Source organism: Pongo pygmaeus, chromosome 19 (assembly GCF_028885625.2).
Source record: "Pongo pygmaeus isolate AG05252 chromosome 19, NHGRI_mPonPyg2-v2.0_pri, whole genome shotgun sequence".
Lineage (NCBI taxonomy): Eukaryota > Metazoa > Chordata > Mammalia > Primates > Hominidae > Pongo > Pongo pygmaeus.
In genome coordinates, this window is record NC_072392.2 from 47,245,215 (window position 1) to 47,260,052 (window position 14,838).

A 14,838-nucleotide genomic window follows, 5' to 3' on the forward strand; every position below is an offset into this window, starting at 1 on the left:
ACCACAGAACCCTCAGGCCTTGGACAGCCAGCAGAGCACCGACGTTTACCCACAGCCAATGGCCAAGGCTCCATGTGACCCGCCCTTCTGGAGCAGGCAGGTCAGGGTCAGCAGGGTGACTCTCCTCCTCCCAACCCTGCAGGGCCTCCTGCCAGAGCCCTTGGTTTTTATAACCTTCTCCTCCTCCCTGCCCCATCTTCTGGTACCTCCCATCAGCAAAGAGCCCCCACGGTCTTCCCAGCAAGCTCAGTTCAGGTGTCTCTCTTTGTCCTGTGGCCTTTGCTAGACCCAGCTACCCAAGCTTCATGTTCCAGAAGCTGCTGTCTTGCATGGGGGGTTAGAGGGTGTCATTCAAGCATAGCTGGCCAGAGCTCAGCTTAGGGCCTCCGGCCAGGGCAGGCTTTCCCGCAGTGGGGACAGGTGAGAGGGCATTAGGGGCTCATGGGGTGGAGACCCTCCCTCCCAGGGAGTCCATTGGGAATCCCCTCTAAGAGCTTGTGAGCTCCCCACTGCCCACAGAACCAGGCCCAGGTCCTGAGAGCAGCTCGCAAAGCCCCTTCCAGCAGGTCTCAGCCTCAGGACATGCTCTGCCTCTCCCCTTCCCTAGTACCCCAGGCTCCTGGGCACCTTTACCCACCCCAATGCCTCAGCACATGCTGCTTCTTATGCACAGGGGGCATAAGCACCACCTCATCAAAGAGGGAGCTTCGAATCTCTGACACTACACACAAAATTGAGGAGGTCGGGTTACTGGCTTTCATTGGAATCTCAAGAGGGAGAGGGGCAAAGAGAAGATCTCTGAGGAAAACAAGGTTTAAAACCATCAACTGCTCTTAAAGCCTCCCTCTAGCCAGCAGCGCACGCTCAGCCCCTGCTTGGGGGCCACTGTCACCCAGACATCCCCATGTGGCTGTCTCCTGGTGCCTCCCCAACTCAGCCCCGACTTCCACGAACAGCCCACACCTAACCCTCTGTACTGCTCCAGCCAGACCCTGTGCAGCCTTGTCACCTGCACCCCTGCAGGTGCCGAATGGGTGCCCACCCCACCACTCTTCCTCCTCTCTCTCTGTCCTGCTCCACCCCACTGCAGCCCAGCCATCCTGAAGGACGGGGCCCCTGACACATCCTGCTCCCACAGGCCCCTGTGCCTTTGCCACTGACCCCTGCCCAGAACTCCTCCATCTGTCTCAGGAGCAGTGCTACTGGCTGGCACTCCCTGAGATCCTTAGCACCTAAAGCACAAAGTAGTTTTTTTTTGTTTTGTTTTTGAGATGGAGTATCACTCTGTCGCCCAGGCTGGAGTGCAGTGGCATGATCTCGGCTCACTGCAGCCTCCGCCTTCCGGGTTCCAGCGATTCTCCTGCCTCAGCCTCCTGGGTAGCTGGGATTACAGGCACCTGCCACCACGCCGGGCTGATTTTTGTATTTTCAGTAGAGATGGGGTTTCACCATGTTGGTCAGGCTGGTCTCGAACTCTTGACCTCAGGTGATCCACCCACGTTGGCCTCCCAAAGTGCTAGGATTACAGGCATGAACCATCGTGCCTGTCCACAAAGGAGTCTTAAACATTTGAGAACAAGGAGAGCACGCATCTGCTAAGCACCTATTGTGTGCCAGGTATTTGTGTGCATCAGCCACTATTTAGATGAGAATACACAGGTTCAAGGAGGTTAAGTAATTCATGAAAGGTCGCAGGGCTGAGATTTGAACCAGGTCTGATTTTAATGCAGCAAGGAGGGTACAGAGAATACCAAATGCTCTCAGCGATGGGACATCCAGCACCCCATGGACAACACTGTGCACTGGAGTGGACTCAGGCTGACCCTGCAGCCACGGGAACAGCAGTTAGCAACGCTGATGGTACCAGAACTTGGACTTGAGCTGAAGCTTGCAGGGACCACGGCACACTGGGCTTCTGAGGTCTGTGCCATCCAGGCCATCAGGCAGAGCCCTCCTCCCCTTTCCCACCACAGGGAGCTTCAAAGAGGCTACATGTGGGAAGACTTTACAGAAAGGGAGAGGAGAGATTTGAAAGAAAATCGCTAAAAGGAAACACATGTGAAAATGAAAACTCAGGCAAAGGGGGAGAAGGACGAGGGAAGAAGAGTAATGTCCAAGGATTATAAACTGAGTCAAGAAGCCCTTGGAACACCAGCTTCCCTCTGCTCCCTTGGGAAGGCCAGTGACCCACTCCCTGCCCTCATTTTCCCTCTGAACCCAGATGGAACGGGGCAAACCTTAAATGATACCCAGCAAGAGAAACAGGGAATGTTGCCTTGCACACAACCATGACAACTGTGGAGCCACGATTCACATGTGATGGGAGGAAAATCCTGAGGCTCAGAGAGGTCGCTCTACTTTGCAAGGCCACACAGCTGGCGAGCCATAAAGCTGGAATCTAAGCCCAATCCAAGCTTGTCCCCTTGAACCACATCAGCGTCCCCTCATGTAATCTGCCACCACTACAAGGTGGCTCCACCTGCTTCCTTGGAGGAACTGGACAAATTATGTAAGTTCCCCAGAGGTTATCTGGTTTCTATTTCATTAAATCTGAGACACCTCTGAATTTACAATGCACCGTTATTTCAAGTATGCCAAGAAAAAGGCGCTGTCAAATTATAATAATCCGCAAATGTGCGACACATTCCAATTTAAGATGTTAAATGGAAAAAAAGGAAAGGAAAAAAAGAATGTGCCTTAGAATCCCAGAAAATACCAGGTAAGTGTGAGTAGGGAACAGGGATTCAGTCACAGTTCCGCAGACTGTGTGTGCAGTGAAGGGCAGTCAACAACTCCACACAAGCACATGAGCACACACCTGCTGCTATAAAATCCTTCTTTGCTAATAACTGATGCAATCGTGCAGATAATCATACAAAAATGTGTTGGCCAGACCTGCCTTGTCAACAAGAACCCTCATTTCACCAGGAGGCCATCAATTCAAGGTTGCCTAACATCAGTCAGACGAGTCAGGCACGGTGGCTCATGCCTGTAATTCCAGCACTTTGGGAGGCCAAGGTGGAAGGATTGCTTGCGCCTAGAAGTTTGAGACCAGCGTGGGCGACATAGTGAGACCTCATCTCTACCAAATGAATAAACAGCCGGGAGTGGTGGTGCACCCAGCTACTCAGGCCCCTGAGGTGGGAGGATCACTTGAGCCCAGGAGGTCGAGGCTACAGTGAGCCAAGATTGTATCATTGCACCCTAGCCTGGGCAGAAACGCGAAACCCTGTCTCCAAAAAAAAAAAAAAAATCAGTCAAGCGGAGGCTGTCCTGCCCACCTAACCAGCCAGGCTAGGCCAGGCTAGCCAGCTTCGCCTGAGTGGAGCTATAGACCTCTGGGCAGCCAAGCTGGATGACTCTGTGGTCAACTACCAAAGGCAGTCACCCAGTGTGGCTGGGCGGCGGCACAGCCTGCACCTTTTTGTCTGGCTTTTCTCCAAATCTCCTGGGGCTTGTGGCCAGCCAGAGCCTCAGCATTTTAATAAGGCAGATGCTGTGGGCTGGCAGTGGCAGACGGGCAGCACTGCTCCAAGCCAGCTTTTCCAGCTAGGCACAGGTGGATGGACAGGCAGGCTCTGACTGGACGTGAAGGGCAGGTGGGCCGAGGTGTGGAGGGCCATCCTCCCCTTGGCAGGCCAGCCACAGCCTGGCAGTGTGAGCAGCCTCTGGAAGGATGGGCTAGGTACCGCCTCCCTCACTGAACCTGGGGAGAAGTCTGTTACCTCGGAAGCTGCTTAGCATCTCATTCACAGACTGCCACGCAAATGCTAGTCACTTCACCCCAGACCCAGAATCTGTATCTGCAGAGCCCGAGCAGGTTTGTTAAAAACACAGAAGCTGGCTGGGCACAGTGGCTCATGCCTGTAATTCCAGCACTTTGGGGGCCGAGGTGGGAGGATCACCTGAGGGCAGGAATTCGAGATCAGCCTGGGTAACATAGTAACACCTCATTTCTACTTTTTTTAAAAAAATTAAAATTAAAATTGAAAAAAAAGATTTAAAAACCCACAGAAGCTGAGGAAGTAGAGTTTTGCTTCTCTTGCAAAGGCCCTTGAGTAATGGAGTTTTTCCCCTGCCACCTTCCTGTTTGGGCCATGACGCTCCCTGGCAAGACATTCTGTTAGGTGCGAAGGTTATCAGTCACAACAATCAAACCAGCCGAAGCCTGCAGGAACTAAGAATAACAGCTCACCTCAAAGCACAGTTTTAAGTGCTTTTCATACATTTACATATTTGAGCCTTACCACGAACGCTGTGAGGGAGGTACTAGCCTCATCCTCATTTTACAGGTGGGGAAGCTGAGGCACAGAGAAGTTAAGTAACTTGTCTAAGATTCCACAAATAGCAAGGGGCAGAGCCAGGATTTGAACCCAGAGACAGCCTGACTCTGAAGGCATTTTGGTACTAAACTGGCCTGCCTCTCTAACCATCTAACCGTCCATGAGTGCCAACTAAGTAAAGGCCAGAACCTAGACTGGGCATTTTAAATCACCACGGCTCATTTTATTTTCACCATCACCCTGCGAGGCAGGTGCTATTATCAACCCCATTGTACATGTTGGGCACCCCAACCCTCAGCCACCCCACAGCAGGGGAGTAGATGAACAGGATGCACCATCTGCCTGACATGCAAACACACACGTGTGTGCACACACACATATATGATCTGGGGCCCTAAACTGGACAGACTAAACCCAAAGCTGCTGCCCAAATGTGGGAGTGACTCCCTGGGGTCCTTAGGACCCCACAGAACCATGCTGCTGCCCGCCCACAGGCAGAGGGAGTGAAGAGTGAGGCCAGGGAAAGTGAGATCAGAAGGGTGAGGTCGCCTGTCCAAAGTTCCACAACTAGCGAGCAACAGAGCCAGGATCTAGACCTAGAAGTTTTCTGGTGCCCATTTTTTCTCCTTAAGGAAACAGGCATTGGGTGACAAAGCGTGGGATGAAGGTGTCTGTGTCTTAGGTAGGCATTTCTTCCAGGAAAATGAGGGAGCAGGGGGCAGGTACTTGCTGCTATTCTCGCTCCTATTCTAGGAGGGAGACTTGAGTCTGGTGCAGAGGGCAGACACCCCTCAGCTCCCTTACCCCAAGTTCACTGGAGCAGCAGCAGCTATTTGAAATGTGGGTTCCCTTTCCACGGTATCAGGCTTGCAGAGCGCAGAGGGGTGAGGGGTGACCGCAGATGACTAAAGAGAGAGAGCCCGCCCACTCTCCCACACTCCAGTTCTGTTTAGGCCTTCCTCTTTCTGGTACCTCAAAAGAGAAAGGCTCCCATGAGCAGAGCCACAGATATTAATAACTTCTACAGAGCTTTGTTTTCATCTGAATTAATGTTTACGTTGTTGGGAAAGAACCCACTTGTCTGGGAAGATGAAGCAGGTTAAATCAATTAAAAATGTGACCAACAGTTGGAAAACTTCCCATTTCTTAAGGTCAGTCAAGAAGTGGGTTTGGAAATGCTGGCATGACTAGCACTGGCCTGCCAGGTGGTTCTGGGCTGGAGGTCACCCAGACCCGACAGCTCTGGGCCACCACAGCCACCCCTCTGACCTTCATACGACCTTTGTAGGCTGCACATCTTTCTGGTTGCCTATGTTCTCCTCCCTGTCTTATCTCCTTTCCAGGTCATGGTAAAGTGAAGAAGTAACTACCCAGGCTGTCTGGGTGCTCAGGGGAGTTCTGAGAATCTGAGCTCTTGGTCATCAACGCTCTTGAGGGGGGCTCAGCTCCTGAAGCACCAAGACGCTCGGGACCCCTCTGAGCAAGGCCAGCTGGGTGCCCCCAGCATCCACTCAGCCTTGAATGGGGTCCACAGAAGCTGGCCAATGACAAATTCCATTCAATTAACAGTATTATGATGAAGCCGCAAACACTTGGGGAAGGACTGCCATGTGTAGTCAGACACTTGGCATGAGAAAATGAGAAAATAGCTCCAAATGAAAACAGATAAGGGTGCCATCCAGGCTTTTGGGGGCACCTTCTCTGCAGCCTGCCCACCCAGTGTGGGCTCCAGATCATGCTGCTTGGAACTGTGGTCAGGCCCAAAGCTGCAAATCCTCCCAGGAGAACATGTGCTGGCCAGGAGAGGTAGCCAAGACACCCTGCTGAAGCCCCACCCACCAAAAACTCGGAGGGCACCCCAACCCTCAGCCATCCCATAGCAGGGGGGTGGATGAACAGGATGCCCCATCCGAATGCCGCATGACACACAAACCCACATGTGTGTGTACACACATATATATGATCTGGGGCCCTAAACTGGACAGACTAAACCCAAAGTTGCTGCTCAAATGTGGGAGTGACTCCCTGTGGTCCTTAGGACTCCATAGAACCGTGCTGCTGCCCGCCCACAGGCAGAGGGAGTGAAGAGGGAGGCCAGGGAGCCCTTGAGGATCAGACAAGAGATGAGGAGACAGCCTGGGTGGCACAGGCCAGAGCGCGGAAAACACGGGCAGGCTGCCGGCTGCTTTATGAGCCTTGAGAGCAGGACCTGTCCCTGCCCGATAGGAGCTGACCTGTGGGAACAGCAGGCAGGCCCAGGCAGCTGTCAGAGACACAGCTGTATGCATATCGCCGGTGTGCCCTTTGCTGGTTTGATTCGTGTGGTGGCCAACAGCATAGTCTGGCAGGAAATGTTTCCACGTTCACATGGACAGGCTCGTCTGACCCGACTCAAGCTGAGGGCAGGGAAGTCCGTGGCAGTAGTGGCCACAGAAGCCCGTCCTCCAGAAATGCCTCAATGCCCAAATCCCCTTGACGCAGAGGTTCTGAGAAGGGCAGAGCAATGGAAGGCAGCTCGTGCCTGTGGATTTCTAGTCTCACTTGTACTGTCAGTCCCCTCTCCTCCTCCTCCTGGGATTCTGGGTTGTCACAGCATTGGGTGGTCCCCCATCTCTCTGAGCTTGTCCCCTGTCCCCCCAGCCCTGGCTTGCTCTCCAATCACATCCTGTCTTGTAGTTCTGTGGACAGACATAGCATGCCAGCCACCGTCCCACCTCAGGGCCCTTGCAGTTCCTCTTTTCTCTGCCTGAACCTCTTTCGTCGGGATGTCACCTTCTCAGTGAGGACTTCCCTGTCTGACTCTGAAACCCAGCACTCCCTCCCCTTCCCTGCTTTCCCTCCTGCCAACTCCCATACTCCGTGTTTTACTGCTCTACCTGCCTCACTACCATCCTGTGAGCTCCTTGAAGGCAGGGGTCCTCATCTGTTTTGTTCACTGCTGTATCTCCAGTGCCCAGCACAGAATCTGGCACAAAGTAGACAATGAAGAATCTGGTGAACGAATTCAGTACCACTTGCCCTGTACTGGGAAATGTGCTGGGGGCTGAGCGAACAGAGATGGGGAAGCCTCTGTGTCCTGAAACGCCTCCTGGTGAGGGAGACTGTGGTACCATTCAGGGGCAAAGATCGTACGACATCCAGTAAGGCACCAGGTGGGACTGCCAAATCAGCGTGCCTGTCTTGTGGTGCCTAACTGGTATGGATGGGACCACTCAATAATCCAGCCATGAGACCTGAGACCAAGTAACTGGGCATTGATCTTCGAGGCCAGTGTTTGAAGCCATAAGTGCCCAGTTCCTGAGTCAAGAGCCAGCAGAGCTCACCCAGAGGAAGACAGAGCCCAGCCCCGGGGGTTCTGTATGCCTGGCAAGGCCAGGGCACTGTGCCCCACTGCTAACACCAGACAGCAGGCACGAACAGATAAAGATGCTTCAGCTGGGTGTGGTGGCTCATGCCTGTAGTCCCAGCGCTTTGGGAAGCTGAGGCAGGTGGAACGCTTCAGCCCAGGAGTTTAAGACCAGCCTGGACAACATGGCAAAACCCCATCTCTACAAAAACAAAAACAAAAATTAGCCAGATGCAGGGTGGCACACACCTGTAGTCCCAGCTGAGACTGAGGTGGGAAGATTGCTTGAGCCTGGGAGGGTGGGAGGCTGCAGTGAGCCCTGATCACACCACTTGACTCCAGCCTGGGCCATAGAGCAAAATCCTGTCTCAACTCAATTAAAAAAAAAAAAAGATGCTTCCTTTTCAAACACAATGAGCCCTGTGCGGGGAAACAGCATGCCCTTTCCCATTCAGAGATGCCTGCCTTCTGGGAACTGCTCACCTGCTATTTCACTGGGAGCCTCTCCTGCCCCCTTCACCCCCTCCTTACCCATACCTAAAACATATAAAGTGAAATTGTGAAGTCTCCTCAGAACAGAATCAGTTGTGAAAAACTTCAGCATAACAGGCTGCCCAGATCGGGAACTGCCAGATACCTATGGGTGCAGATGAAGGAGGGAGTTGCGAGGGCCCCAGGTGAATGGCCAAAGAGAAAACCTTGGGTCTGAAGCAGCCTGCCTACCAGGAGGGGAAGGGCTAGGAAGGCACTAGCATGCTTTAGAAGTGGCACAGATGGTCGGGACGGAGAGTGGGGGCCGGTGGAGTATCTCAAGCTGCAGCCCAGAGTCTTCCGAGTGCAGGCTGCCCCTGGAACCCCGAAGGAGATGGCTTAGAACCCAATGGGCCTTCTAATTTCTTCTGCTTTTCCTCCCCCACTTGGCTAAAAGTCCCTTCCGAGGGCAGGCTCCAAGCAGTCTCTCCTACAGACCTCCCTTAGGGCAAAGGTCATGCCTTCCAGCTGGCTCACCTGGCCTGGCTAGTCCCGCCCCTCGCCTCCGGCCCAGTCTTATCTCTTCTACTGGCCTTAGTCATTTACTCCACCCCCTTCGCCTAAGCCCAGGCCCCCCCTTCAAATTCCGAAGCTGTTCTCCACTACGCTTTTGCCCAAGCGGTGCTGCCTTCTGCAGTGAAGAACCCAAGCGGCTTCCCTCGCCCCGCCAGGCCACACTCTCCCCTGTGAAGTCACAGGGACCTCAAAGACAACTGTAGGCAACTTGCAATCAACTTGGAAGAGCTGGGCAGGCCCAGAGCAGACCCAGTATTCAGACTGCCTGAGCTTGCAAACACCTTGAAGGCAGGGAAGTGTCCCGTGTGTAATGTTCCCTGGGAACATAATCAACAGTCCCCGAAAGCCAGAAAGCAGGGTAAGGTTTGGGCCAGTGCCAGGGTGCCAGCATCTGGGGGAGATCCCAGTCAAAGCCAGCGACTCAGGCACTCCACCAACGCAAGGCTAAGTTGGTGGGGGGAGGATGGGGGGGGAGTGAGAGAGCTCCCATTGCAGAGGTCTAGTGGCACACAATTAGTACTGCCTCCGACCCCTTTGAGTCTCCTTTTTCCCATCCCAGCAACCACTGTAACCACTCTTCAGCTGGGGCAGGACCTGGGGATGTTCTAAGGAATGTGCCTGCCCCATTTCTTTTCAGCGTCCCAGGAGCCCAAGCCAATGCCACCTGCCTCCTGCTCTGGGAGGGCAGGGCAGAGGTTTGGTGGATCACCAGGAACCAGCCCAGGGTGCTGCCACTCCAAGACCTGGTGGAGGCTAAGTGCAGAGACAGGACCCAGACCTCTCACACTGCTTTGAGAAAATCGGTCAGTCAAGGAAAACTGGCATGGCCCTCGGGGCGTGTGAGGTGTCATTTCCAGCCCTCTGTGGGAGAGCAGGGTGAGGGAAAAGGGAAAGAGGAGGCACTGGAGAGTTTGCACGGTCGAGGAGTAGGGTCCGGGGCTGTGTCGGAACCCAGTTCCCCACAGCACAGACACGCTCTCCAGAGACTGCGCCGTCAGGACCTGGGAGACACTTGTCGCCCGCACAGAGAAGCGGCTGTGCCAGCAGCTCCCACCACCGGGGCAGACCGGCCGCCTCAAGGGCCACAACACACCTCCCACCACTGCAGCTTTTCGGCTGAGGAGAGGCAGGGCCCCGGCCCCACACCACGACCTGGGCTGGCCCCGAGGACTCCCCACCTCCACCCGCCCAGAGGGACGGGGGAAGCCAAGAAACAGGCTCTGTGCAGCCGCCAAGAGCTACAGAAAAACTTCGCGGCGCTCAGCCCCCTCGGGGACCCGGCCCAAGGGTACGGCGCTGGGGACCACGCCGATCCCGCAAGGGCAGGAGGGCAGGGGCGCTACGGGCGGAGGTGGGGCGCGCCGTCGGGTCCCCAGGGAGGCGCCCCAGCAAACGAGCCCCCTTCCTAGCCCACTAAAAGCACTTCCTGGAACTGCGCTGGGGAAGGAGCCGCCACCCGCGCACCTGGCAGCGGCTTCTACTTGCGGCCGAACGAGATGGCTCAGGTAACCCGACCTCCCAGGCCAAGTCCGCTCTCCGCCAACTTCCCGGGGCCGCGGGCCCGGCCGAGCCAGGTGCGCGCCGCCGGAGCCCTGCGAGCGCCAGCCCCGGGGCCTCCGCTTACCTGGCTCCCGAGAGCTGGCGGGGTGCGCATCCGCGGGCCGGTCCCCGGCAGAGGCGCGGAAGCCAGCGGGCGCGGGTCGGCGGCGCGCGGGGACGCGGCGGGCAGCCCCGAAGCGCAGGAACAATCCCGGCCGCGCCGCCGCCGCTCGCACTTCTGGGCACCAGTGGAAGGCGCGGCCCCGCCCCCGCCCGTTGCCGGGAGACCCGCGTGGGCCGAAGGGCTCTTTGTATCAAAGCTGCGGTGACATCACGAGGCGCCTGGGCCCCGGGACTCGGGGGCGGGGCCTCGCGCCGGGGCGGGGCGGGGGCGGGGGCGGAGGACCGGGACGCGGCCCAGGAACCCGAGCCGCGGGGCGGGGCCCAGGTAACCCCGCCCCCAAGGTAGGGGCAGGTGGCTCCAGGGCGCCGACCAATGGCCGCGCGGCCGGCCCCGCCTCCGGAGGTGGAGCTCGCCTGGGTCCGCCCGGCTTAGTGCGGCCCGGGCCGGGACTCCAGGAAGCGGCGTGTGAGCTCGCGCCCCTGCCAGGTAGGCGCTGTAGTCTCTTGCCCGTTCCGCGCCACCCTCACGGTTTTTTGTCACCGCACTGTGAGATTCCGGCCGGCGCTCCCCGGCTCACACTGCGCACCCCGCCCCACACGGTCCGCCGCCGCCTCCACCCCCTAATGAGTCCGGGGGCGCCTAGGCTGACTTTCATCCAGAGTCCTACCCACAACTTTCCCAGCCTTTTCATGTGAAGTCGGAACCATCTCCATAACCAGCCCAGGAACACAAAGAACCAAGCGGCAACGAGAACTAAAGAACCAAAAAAAAAAAAAAAAAAAAAAAAGGAGAGGACCCTTCCTGTTGAATGCTAGTAAATACTATTTGTGTCAAACATGTTCCCTCAGGCCGGGCACAGTGGCTCGGACAAAGTGGCCGAGGCGGAGGATCTTTGAGGCCAGGAGTTTGAGACCAGCCTGGGCAACATAGCGACACCTCGTCTCTACAAAAAATTAAATGTTTAAAAATGTACTCCCCATCCCCCATCACTCTTAACCATGCCCTGGACTTTAAAAAGGCAAAAATGAGATGAATGTAAAGCGGCAAATATTGCAAATGTGGTTGCCCTTCGACCTGCTGTTGCACTATATAACTTGAGTGAGGGGAGAGATTTATCTTCCTGTCTGGCTCAAAGCCACCTTTGCCTTCCCTGAGTCTTCACTGGCCAACAAAGTGGCACGGGCACTTTGGTACGGGCAGGACCAGTGGGGCATCTGAGTGCTTTGGTCCTGCACCACCCTACACACCCACCCACACCTACCCATGCACACACACACATGCACACACGCACCAGCTTTGCCCACTTCTCTGCCTCTTGGCTGTCAACTTCCTTCTTCTCAGTCTCTCCTGCCAGTAAATTCTCAGCGGCCCCTATGTTTACCAGGGCTTGTCTCTGAGGCAAAGCAGCCGCTGGGGCTCCCAGAACTGCTGGGGACTTTCCAAATGGGACAGCATTAGGTAGAGGAGGGCCTCCTGGCCAGAGCCACCTAAGAGAGGACTAGAGATGTGGCCCCAAGAGAGAAACTCCACTGCCCCAGCCCTCTCCTCGGAAAGTATGCCTTGCTGTTCAGAGATCTATGTGCAGAGGCCAGACTGTTTCTCTTGTTTGTGTCCGCTCCCACAGTCTCTAACACACAGGAGCACTATGGTGTATCATAAAGAACACACAGGATGGTTGGATGCGGCGGCTCATGCCTGTAATCCCAGTGCCTATGAGAGGCCAAAGCAGGAGGGTTACTTGTGGCTAGGTATTTGAGGCCAGCTTGGACAACACAGCAAGACCCCATCCCTACCAAAAAATTAGAAATAAAAACATTAGGCAGGTATGGTGGCACATGCCTGTAGTCCCAGCTACTTGGGAGGCTGAGGAGGATCACTTGAGCCCAGGAGTTTGAGGCTGCAGTGAGCCATGATGGCACCACTGCACTCCAGCCCGGTTGACAGCAAGAACCTGTCTATTTGTTTATTTATTTATTTATTTTGAGATTTATATTTCATTCTGTTGCCCAGGCTGGAGTGCAGTGGCGTGAGCTTGGCTCACTGCAACCTCCGCCTCCTGGGTTCAAGCGATTCTTCTGCCTCAGCCTCCCAAGTAGCTGAGACTACTGGTGTGTGCCACCACGCCCAGCTAATTTTTGTATTTTTAGTAGAGACGGGGTTTCACCATATTGGCCAGGCTGGTCTTGAACTCCTAACCTCATGATCTGCCCGCCTCGGCCTCCCAAAGTGCTGGGATTACAGGTGTGAGCCACTGTGCCTGGCTGACCCTGTCTCTATTTAAAAAAAAAAAAATAAGAGTACCTATGTGGTGTATCATACCACTGGCTTTGAAATCAAACGGACTTGGGTTTGAATTGAGTCTTATTTCCCAGATGTCCTGGGACAAGTTCTGTTACTTCTCTAAGACTCAATGTCTTCATCTGTAAGATGGGATTGGTACCTCACAGGATGTTGTACACCCTAGCACAGTGACTACACTTAATTTTAGGCACTCCTCAAAGGTGTGGTATGCGATTGAGCCCATGCACCCTGGGCCCACTCTATCTGCCTTCCCAGCTCCACCCTGAGACCTTAGCTCAGCAGTGTCCCAAAAGGTTTTAGGATGTGGCTGAGTCCAGGGGTTCTATCTTGGTTTCCCTTCTTCCCTTCCAAGTCCGATGTTGCCCCTAAGGATTATTAGGCTCCAGAGAGGAGGTCACATGACAGGATCGTCCAGAACCAAGAAAGAAAAGCCGAAACCAAGGGTGATCATCCCTTCTCTGTTCGTGGCTCTCTCCCAGCGAAGGTCAATGGAGAAAGTCAGGCCTGTTAAGCCCCCTCCCTGTCCCCACCATGGGCAGCCTGAGTGACATTTCTCAAGAGCTCTATGGAACGAGTGGTATCAGTAGGTCCCTCTTTATTTTTCTCAAAGGTAGTGGATGGGGAATGTCTCCAGGTACTTGTCCTTAAAAGCAGAGTGACAGAGGAAGGCCACAGATGCATTGAACACTCCTGGGTTCAAAGCCTGCCTAGTTCCACTTACCAAGGGAAGTCAATGTTTTGGAGCCTCAGTCTCTACCTCTAGAAAATGGAAATAAGACATTTCCTCTTGCAGTTGTGAAGTTTCAATGAAATGATAAAGTGTCTAGTGCAATGCCTAAGATGCTGCAGGTGCTCAATAAATGGCAGTTCCTAGTCACTACCAGCAGCATGAGTGAGCTGCAGTCTGACGCACTGGTTCTGTGCATGGGTGCCGGGGCCAAGGGCCATATCTTGGCTTTACCACCTTGTTGCTAAATGACCGTAGGCAAGTTTAAGTCCCAGTGTCTCAATTTCCTCATCTTTAAATTGGAGATAATAATAGTATGTATTTTAGAACTGTTGTGAGGATCAAAATAATCAGGACCAGTAAAATACATAGAACAGAGCCTGGCACAGAGCAGGTAACCAATAAACAGTAGCTATTACTAATGATCATTATGGCAAGAGGCTGAGGGGAATAGAGATGAGGATTAGAGGCAGCCTGAGGGAAAATTTAGGACCCTGACTTTCGAGGGAAAGGCTAACACTTTCCAGCAGGGTTCAGAGAAGCAGTGATAGTCCAGTTGGGGGTGGGGTGGGGATGGTGACTGTATCTGATGGGTGAGATTAGACACGGGATGAATATGGGATCTGAGGGCTCTAACACAGGCTGGACTCAGTGTCCTTGGCTCAAATGGGGGCTAAGAGTGAGTTAATAGGAAATATAATCCTGCCTTCTGAGCACAGCACCACCTATGAGGATGTGGGGAAGGAAGGTCTTGAGTTAGGTACCCTGGTCTCTTAGCATACCTGTGAGGTTCCTTTTTTTTTTTTTTTTTTTTTTTTAAGAGACAGGGTCAGGCCCGGCGCAGTGGCTCACTCCTGTAATCCCAGCACTTTGGGAGGCCGAGGTGGGCAGATCACCTGAGGTCAGGAATTCGAGACCAGCCTGGCCAACATGGCGAAACCCTGTCTCTACTAAAAATACAAAAATTAGCTGGGTGTAGTGGCGAGCGCTTGTAATCCCAGATACTCTGGAGGCTGAGGCAGGAGAATCACTTGAACCTGGGAGGTGGAGGTTGCAGTGAGCCAAGATTGTGCTACTGCACTCCAGCCTGGGTGACAGAGGGAGACTGTCTCAAAAAAAAAAGACCATATCTTGCTCTGTTGCCTAGGCTGAAGTGCAGTGGCACAATCATAGCTCACTGTAGCCTCAAACTCCTGGGCTCAAGCAATCCCCCCGCCTCAGCTTCCCAAAATGCTGGGATTACAGGCATGAGCCACCATGCCTGGCCTCTCTATGTCTATTTTCTTTCGCTGCCACCATGCAAGAGTTAGCTCAACATTAGATGGTGTAAAGAAGCAACATTCTGCACATGTTTGGGGCCATGTGGAACGACTGGCTAAATATATATATATGGTTTCATGATCATTATTTTGAGAAAAGAACCCTTCTGAACATTACCTAATGTTAACATTAGCCAAGCAACTGATGCCAA

The 14,838-nt window shown here is 54.2% G+C and overlaps 1 protein-coding gene across 4 annotated transcripts in view; it reads right to left on the minus strand.

The window, feature by feature from the left end:
- The window catches only part of RAB11FIP4 (RAB11 family interacting protein 4), a 143,029-nt gene that overhangs the window by 37,147 nt on the left and 91,044 nt on the right, over positions 1–14,838 (minus strand). The window contains exon 1 of one of the 4 annotated variants that reach the window (XM_054459928.2): positions 10,301–10,570. The exons of 2 other annotated variants lie outside the window; for them this stretch is intronic. In XM_054459928.2, the coding sequence (XP_054315903.2) occupies positions 10,301–10,330 (30 nt within the window). In that variant the 5' untranslated portion in view covers positions 10,331–10,570. Of the gene's footprint in view, positions 1–10,300; positions 10,571–14,838 lie in introns of those variants that run through there. One more of the 4 variants, XM_054459929.2, reaches the window with a different exon arrangement.